The following is a 9,386-nucleotide window of genomic DNA, read 5'->3' as shown; positions in this document are numbered from 1 at the left end:
AGCTATTAACATATATATCAAGATTTCATGAGAACATATGCATCCATATGAACATCAATCATTTTTAATTCAAGATACATTAATAGCATTACTAATTATTCCAAGGCATATTCCTATAGTAATTGTATTAGGAATTCATAAGAAATATTTGCAAACCACAATCTCAAGGATGGTTATCCAAGTATTGCAAGAGCATGGGTGGATCCTCGACCACCCATTTTGGGGTGGTGTACTTGAGAAGACCCTCAAGTCCAAGAGCACTTATATGCCTCCTAGCCCATGAGTGATGCATCTCTATGTGGTATACTTGAAAGTTTCTTAAGTCCGTGATAACTCATTTGCCTCTCGGCCCACGAATATGGCAAGATCGCAGTCCACTTCATCCCCCAGTTGACCTTGGAGGCGCTTCATCCTCCTCAATCAAGCCCAAGAACACTCATATGCCTCTCAACCCATGAGCGCTACATCTCAGGGTGGCATGCTTGATAAAAGCATGAAAACCGCTCTCCCCACGAGGCACCATGTCCAGGAGCATTCATACACTTCGGCCCATGAATGGTCCATCTCGTGGTGGCATGCTTGATGAAGGATAGGTGGGGATTTCACCTCGTGGACTCGAAAGGCCGGATATCCTTCCTATTTGCAATCTATTTCTAATGAATTCAAAATTGATTAGCTATATAAATTTGCTATTAAATACTTATTAAAATGAAATGCAATAAAATTGCTTACTATGATCAATTATTTAATCTATGCAAAGTATAACTATTGCATCTATATATTTATAATTTATTTTTATTCATAAATTTATCTCTCAATCTATTATTGCTGATGATAATAATTATTTCTGCCTTGTATCTTAGCTTTCTTTTTCTATTTTCAAATTTTCAAATTTATATTTTTTCTTATTTCTGTTGAATTCATTCATTCCTTTATAGATCCCCTAAAAAAAAAATTGATCTCCCCCTTTTATATCTTAAATTGAGAGGCAGCCACACCTCTTCACGTGGCAAGGGATACATCCCTTCATAAAGTGCTGCTTGTATTTTGAGTTAATTGCTGATAATTACATTCCTTCTTACCTATGTTGGTCCTTTATAAAGAACTTTTTTAACAATGATATTCTTTCTTACCTAGGTTGGCCCTTTTACAATGAACTTTTTTAATTGCTGATATCCTTTCTTACCTAGGTCAGCCCCTTACAATAAATTTTTGTTATCCTTTTTATTTCATCACCAGATTTAACTGATACAATTTATCGTTTTTATTTCATCACCAGATTTAACTGATATAAAGGTGACGATCTGATTTTATAAAGGCTGTGATTTCAGATTTGGCCCCTTCTTAATAACTTGGGAGCTTACACTATCAAATTGGTGTCCAAAGCATCTATCAGGAAGAGATTTTATGTTTAAACCATCTCCCATCTTTCTTTCATGATATCCCAATTTCATCAAAAGGACTCTCTACACACTGTGATGGTGGTGTATGATTACAATGAATGGGAGTTTCATTGAGACTAAGAACATTGAATCATGATGAAATATACTTCATCAGTTTTTAATTGGCTCTCCCCCCAATTTGGGCAGATGGTTTTCATTTTGGGGTTCAATGGATACCAATTTGGAAGATGATTACTGACAATGAAGGTGATCGAGTTGAGACTGCTGGTTACTAGGATAAAGGTCTTTTCTATTACAACTGGTTTTATCTGTGATATATGATAATATAAAAGTAACTGATAATATAAAAGTAACTGGAAATTGCAAGCTAGGTTTCTTTGAGTTTTGTGTAAGTTTTTGTTTAAGACTTGAGCGATAAATTTTGGCTTATCAAGTATAATTTTGTTTTTAGGACAGTAAAGTATCTGCCATTCAGACTTATACTCTTTCAAGTTAAAATTTTAAGACTTCATGCTAATTGGAAGGACACGTATGTCTTCCATGATCTGTATAAACCTTGTTAAAAAACCTACTAGCTATGTTAGCTCTGTTATTTTTTTTTGCTTAATCAATATAATGCTGGCTCTGCCTTTACCGATCAAAAAACAAGTAACTGACATATGTCATGGTTTAACAGGCTAAATGTTGTAAGTGTTGAATGCATTCTTTGAGGTTTTTATTTACATCTTGCAGATTTCTTTTTTTTTGTCCTTCAATTTGGAGTAGCTATCAATTGTAAAAATTTTAAAAGTTAATATGTTTTCTTTACATTCTGATCATGGATCATGGATCATAGAGTGTGATCCCAAATGTTGATGCAAATAAAAAAAAACAATCGAATGCAAAAACAAAACAAAAAAATATAAATATAATCTTAGAAACCAAGTTCATTTTTCCCAAAAAAAAAAACTCGAATTAAGAATACTAACCAATCACTACATATATCTTAGTATGCTCTGTCAAGATTCAAAAGATAAGTTTACAGCAATTGGGAAATCTTAAAGCATCTTATTTACTGAAACTTGAAAACAAAATTCTACAATAGCTCAAAAAATCAAGTGAATAATATAAAAAATTATATTTTTAATAAAAAAAATTAGATTAAATACAAGAAGATATACAATTAAATTATTAAAAAAAAATTAGTTTTGATTGAAGTAAACAGAAACTAAAGAACCCAGATCCAAATAAAGAGAAAAGCCGAAACTAAGAATCCAAAAACATCAACTGTTAATAGAAATATTTAATTCATTAAACATAACCAAGAAACATATCATCATCATGAACTCAATTAAACAAACTCTTCCATTAAAAACCAACTTACACTATTTCCCAATCCAATAATGATTAGGATTATAAATTAAAACCAGTAGCATAAGACCTTCCATTACAGGATATAGTATTGATGAAGAATTTTGACACATACCTGCAGAAAATCATTGAATCCACATTGTAGCTATGAACGACATTTAAAATACTAGTTCGTTCGCTAGGTATATAGGGAAAGAAAGAAAACTACTTCCTTGGATTTCTCTCAACACTCATCTATCATCATGGTTTTTAGTGATGAAAAGATACAGATCCTGAGCTCCTTATATTTTAACCGCTTGATTCCTGATTGGACTTGGTGTGGCCATAGAAATCCCTCCTCCTGGCAATTCAGTGATGGAGTGGCCTAATGAAGACCTAGAAGACTCAAAAGAACTATTGTCTTCATGTTCCCAAAGCTTATTAATCACATCAGAAGCATAGTTCATGGTAGGCCTAATCTCAGGTGTCCTGCTCACACAATTTAGGCCTAGCTGCAGAAGTTGAACAATCCTATTCTCCCCTGCATTTCTCACCACCTCTTTGTCAAAGACCTCCACAGTCCACTCTTCTCTTACAGTGGACTGAACCCATCTGGGAAGATTAAACCCTGCATTATCAGCCTTTTTGCCTGTGAGTAATTCAAGGAGCATCAATCCAAAGCTGTACACATCTGATTTTTGGGTGATTCTTCTTTCTGGGGCTTTGTAGCCATTTGAAGGGAAGGGTGTGGGAGCTGTGCCTGCTTCTACCAGGGAATTGAAACCATAGTCTGCAATGTATGGTTCTAGGTTTTCAGCCAGAATGACATTGGAAGGCTTGAGGCTGCCATGGGGAATACTACCATGGGATTCGAACTCTTGGTGCATGAAAGCTAAGCCTTTTGCAACTCCTTTAATGATTGAGAGCCTGGTGTTCCACTTTAATTCTGTCTGTCCCTTGAAAAATGCTATGTCACATAACCATGTAATGATAGTTAGAACAATATGCATACACAAACCATGTAAATGAACTATGCTACTTAGTCAAATTCAATGCACTAACTAATGTGTCCCATTAAACATATTAGTAGAGCAGCTGGTGCATTAAACCCTTACTGCACCATATATTATAATTTAGGCAATGTTCACGTAGGGATCTTGCCCTAGAGATATGTTAAATATACTGTAATTTCACAATAAAAGTAGGGGTATGTCAATGGGCTTTTGGTCTACTGGTAAAGTTGAAAGATTCCAAATGAGCCCACCAGGGATCAAGTCTTGTCGAGTGCGAAGGATCCAACATCATAAGGGATGAAGCCGGGATCATGCCCCGTGCCCATATAGGACTATTATGCTTGCAGGTTTGGACCTCCACAAAAAGAAAGTGTTTTTGATTAATATAAATAAGGTTTTGAAAAGACTCTGAACTTTTTATATTGAGAAAGATATGATATGAAGCACAACAGGTCAAAAAGAAACAGTCACGTAAATACCAACTAAAAACTTCACCAAACAAAACAATGTAGAAAACAACATTACAACAAAACCCCAACCAAATCATGTGAGTTTGAAGAAGTGATCAAAAGAGACATTCTTTATGGCATCAAAATTGTTTATATGGATATATTGAAGACTTCTTCTTTTCTTCATCTCTCTGCAGACTACTTTGTGATAGGGTTGGGACCTTTTTCTCATTTTATCTAATAAAAAACAAGACTCCAGTTTAACTCTTCTATATAAAGATTAGAAGGTTGTAGATTAAATTTTTTTAGAGTTAGTTTCTCAAGATGATCTATTGTTACAAATTGATGATTTTCTTACAGTTTTTTTCAGCTCAACTCACATTTATCAAATTGTTCTCAAATTTATCAAAGATGTTATATAATTGATAACCAACAAAACAATCAATTCTTTAAAAAATAATCAATTTTATTATTAACAATTCAATCATTTTTTAACTCTTGATTCAACATAAAATTTGAATTTCTAATATTATTAAAACAAAATTTATAAGATCGAAAGAGATTTCAAGTAAAACATCTATACTAACATCAATGATGAATCCTATAATCATGTTAAACAAAAAGTATATTGTATATTTTAGTGGTACACTTCAAGAGATCTAGACTATTGGATTTAAAGAACATTAAAATAGTATGATTAATTCAAAACATAAAGGGACAATATTGATAAGCTTATAAGCAAACTTGCCACTAAATTAATATGGTTGGAAATATACAATTAATGTGGAGTCATTTCCTATGGACAATGTTATATTATCTTTATTTATAAGAAAATATATTATAAGAAAGTTGTCAAATTGAAATTAAGGTGTTTTTATATGGAGGACAGTGACATGATACTATTTATTATTATTATACAATATTTTTAAAAATAATTAAAGATATTTCAAGTTGTTTTTAGCTATATACATATTGAAAATGGGATTGTATAGTAGATATAAGTTATGTATGTATAATTTAAGTAAATTTATTTTATTTTAAGTTGATAAAATGATATCAATTTTTTTCTTGCAGTAATGTATTTAAATGTAATTTTTAAATTAGTAGAAGAATTGTTGTATTAGAATTATTATGATTTTATTAAATTGAACTTTAAAATTATTAAGTGTAAATTATCTTGTAATAAATAAATAATGATATTTCAAAAATACATTTGATAACAAATTTTAAATCCAAAAAAGATATTTTTTCATTTCATTTAATTTTTTTTCTTATAATTTTTCATTTCAATTGTCAAATTATCATTGTAGATTAATTTATCTTAATATATAATTAGATTTATTTTTATTCATTGCAAATTTCATATGATGAAAATTCTTTGGAAAGAGTTAGTTTTGATACTTTAGACAATTTAAATTTGGATTTGTATTAATCTAACATCATATTTTTATATTTAATATAACATTTGACTAGTGATCTTAGTATAGGTTAGGCTATTCTCTAAGAACAACATATTGTTAAAAAAAAATGAAAATAGATTTTTTTTATTTGTGTCTTTGTAATAAAATCATTTTTTATATTAAAATCAGTTTTATAATTTTATATAAATTTAGAATTTAATTAATTATTGTTTAAAGTTTAACTTTTTTGTAAATTAATTTATCATAATGTGTGATTAGAGTTATTTTCAATATTGTGCAGAATTATAAAATTCTAAGTATTATTGTGGAGAATATTTTAATCATTATGATGGATAGTCACACTAAATATAGTTAAAAACTATTATATCTATCTTCAAGAAAATATATGTGTAAAAAGTAATTGAAAAAATATTAATATTACTTAAAAGTGAATAGGTAAAATAGATAATAATTATATATACATATATATGTATATATGTACATACATACATATATATGTATATGTATATATATACATATTAAGAGGAGTTTTTACTTAAGAATTGAAATATAAGAAACCAATTACAACAATTTTGCATCTCATCTATTGCAAATATTTCTCTTACTTTTATTGGTTAAAACTAATAATTGAAATGATCAATAAATAAGAATTAAATAAGTAAATCTGTAAAATATATCAAGAGAAGTTTTTAAATAAAATTTGCAGTACAAGAAATCAAAATAAGGGTATTCTGATATCAGATAAATGGTTTAGTTTTTATGTTATATATCATAAAACATTCTACTTAAATTAATGATATCAGATTTCTACAATCTTTAATTTAATTGCAATTGTTTCTGGTTTTGATTGTGTAGTTTTCTTGTATCAATGATCACCTCGGTGATCCAACATCAGGATAAAAAGAGAGTTGAGAAGCATAAAAATGATGGATCAGAGTGTGATCCCAAACATTGATACAAAAAAATACACGCAATCGAAATTACAAACAATTAAAATTATATTCTACTTAAATATTGTGTGATTCAATAGATAAATAATAGACAGTAATTTTACATCTCATCTACAATATGTAATTATAAAAACAATATTTTTTTTTAATTAAAACTGATCAATAAAATGAATGAAATGTAAGAATATTAATAATATAAAGTAGTAAATCTATACTTTGTTAGACTTACTGTGATGAATTTTAAAAAACATATATTTACCTCTCAAATGGTGTAATATTTATATTTCTTATAATTTGACAAACTATATTCTTAGCCTGCATCATGCTTTAAAAATCTCGAAGGCCTTGTGCTTATCTACTGATCTAAAAAAGAAAAAGAATGAAAGCAAGAAGAAATTGAGTTATCTGTTATGTAAATGCTTACCGTCTAGCAGAGAAGCAAGACTCCCTTTCTTCTGATATTCATAGATAACGAGGTTCTCATCAGGGGAAGAACAATAGGCAAATATAGGAAGCACATTTGGGTGCTTTAGATTCCCCATGAAAGCCATCCTCTTCTCAAATTCCTTCCCTTTGACTAGCAAATCCTTGAGTCTCTTGACAACCAAAGCAGCACCATTATCCATCACCACTCTATAAACATTCCCAGAGAGTCCTTCTCCCAGAAGTTCTGCAGAGGCCCTTAGGAGTTCTTCCACTACAAATGGACTGGGATGAACCTTCTCAATGAACTTAAGCTTGGGTGGCTTAATAAACTCAGTTGAATGGATGTCACTAGAGAATTTCTCCTCTGAATTCATACTCAAGGAATTGGGTTCCATTGATTCAGAAGCTTTGGGTTCCATTGATTCAGAAGCTTTGTTCCAGTCTCCTGGATTACCCTTCTTGAATCCAGGACTGAAATAAGTTGGGAGTTCAGATTCCTTCAAATACTTTTTCTTTTCTACCTGCTTCTTATTGTACATGTGTATGAAGACAATAAACAATAGGATTGCCAACACAAGAAGTGCCAAAGGAGCTATAAGATGAGGAGATGATTTATCATGCTGAGAAGGAGCAGGAGAAGGAGCAAAATTAGGATCTTCAGCCCAACATGAAGTGCAGAACAAGATCATAAACAACCATGGAACAATAATACAACTTCTCCACTCCATTTTGTAGACACCCAAAACAAAATCTAGTGCATATGACTGATTATATTCTACTGTGCATGAATTCAATCATGAGTCTCATATTTCATTTCATTCACCTAGAAAGCTAGCTGTATTTTTTTCTATTGGGTCATGGTGAAAGGGAAGAGCAGATATCAGTAAATAAATTTTCTGCCGGAGAATGTATCTGCAAATCAAATTGGACAAATGTATTGAGAATATATAAAGCCAATTTCTTATTGTTAAAACTTAATGAAGATAACTATGGCGGAAGAAACTAAACTATTGTTTGGAATTTAATGAGAAAACAAAAAAAACTTTGGTTGAAAGAGAGGAGATTTGCATTGATGGCGTCGTACCCTATGTTTTACTTGGCCTTATCGATTAGTTGTCAACCAGGAAACAGAGAATATGCCACTCATTTTGAGATCATCCAGGTATTGAAAACATCTCTCTACTATAAAAAAAACTGATTGGTTTTGTAATTCCAATGTGATCGATGAAAATGAAGGCTTCAAAACTATGGCCATATAATAGCTGTAACCCTTCTGGAAAGGTCTATGATTGGCATGTCAATATTCTTAAAGAAGTTTAATGAGGCGGTTGGATTGTAACTCTATATACTGTAGAACTCTTGTAAAGGTTTACTATTGTTAAAAAAAAATTTTTATCTTTGGTGAAATGAAGGGTAAATTTGACAATCATCTCTTTTATTTTTTTATTGTTTTTGGTCATGAAAATGTATGTTATTTTGATAATTGATTAAATATTTTTAATTAATTTAAATTAATTTAAACAACTGGAATGAAGTAGATAGATCAAAATAAATATTTGTTTAATAATTATGATGAAAAATATTTAAAAAATAGATATTGTCTATTTAGAAATCTCTTTAGGTTGAGAACAATCTCTATATATCTATGAAATGAATCCACACTTAGCAGAATCAAAATTTATTTGTCATAGGAATGACTTGATACATAAAACTGGTTTGTGACCTACAAGAATGAACTTGTTAAATGTGTGCATATATGACCTAATTTGCACTTGTCTCTGCTATGTATTGAAGGGTAAGGACTTACAGTTTTGAAAAACACTTTGGGGAAGCTATTGAATTGCAAGGGTAAAATTCTCCTCAATTAACTTCCAAATATATTACTTTTACAATCTTACACGTAAATATTGAAAAGAACACTCTTAGATCATGAAGGTGTCCTAGATGTATATTCAATGTAGATTAGATTACTTTCAATGGTCCAAATATGATGTTTCTAGAATGATTCTATCTAAACTATAAGGATTTTGAAATGATCCTTGTCTATCATTCAAATGAATTCTTTAAATACTAAGACATAACAAACTTTTGCACAAATATATACCAAGTCAATTTCAATGGGTTCTAAGGAAAGGATGGGAGTTAGTAGATTAAATTTTTTAAACGTTTAGATGTTGGATCAAATTTGAGTCATGCAGCTTGATTCAACATATTGTGAAAATGATTCAAGATGGAGAATGTGCAATATAAATATCCTAAATTCATCTATTTAAACAATGCTAAAAAATATACCTTTCTAGCTATTTTATTTACTTAAGAGTTGTGTTATTTTACTTAGAATCATTTTATTTAGTAGTCACATAAAGTTTAATTTTTGGTTAAGAATTGTTGTATG

At 30.2% G+C, this 9,386-nt stretch overlaps 1 protein-coding gene across 1 annotated transcript; it reads right to left on the bottom strand.

The window, feature by feature from the left end:
- Positions 1–3,034: 3,034 nt before the first annotated feature.
- Positions 3,035–7,719, bottom strand: LOC131062856 (probable inactive receptor kinase At2g26730). Its single transcript, XM_057996593.2, has 2 exons — positions 6,990–7,719; positions 3,035–3,699 (listed from the first exon to the last, which is right to left on the bottom strand). Exons 1-2 carry the CDS (start codon positions 7,717–7,719, stop codon positions 3,035–3,037), a joined length of 1,395 nt encoding a protein of 464 aa, XP_057852576.2.
- Positions 7,720–9,386: the final 1,667 nt, after the last annotated feature.

The sequence above is a fragment of the Cryptomeria japonica genome, chromosome 9 (assembly GCF_030272615.1).
Source record: "Cryptomeria japonica chromosome 9, Sugi_1.0, whole genome shotgun sequence".
NCBI classification, from domain to species: domain Eukaryota; kingdom Viridiplantae; phylum Streptophyta; class Pinopsida; order Cupressales; family Cupressaceae; genus Cryptomeria; species Cryptomeria japonica.
This window is presented reverse-complemented; position numbering and strand designations above follow the sequence as displayed.

Excerpts from the sequence above, each read along its gene's own strand:
- LOC131062856 (XM_057996593.2), bottom strand. The coding sequence starts at position 7,719 with ATGGAGTGGAGAAGTTGTATTATTGTTCCATGGTTGTTTATGATCTTG. Across the intron at positions 3,700-6,989 it reads TCTTGCTTCTCTGCTAGACG|CATTTTTCAAGGGACAGACA; the intron begins GTAAGCATTTAC and ends TATGTGACATAG.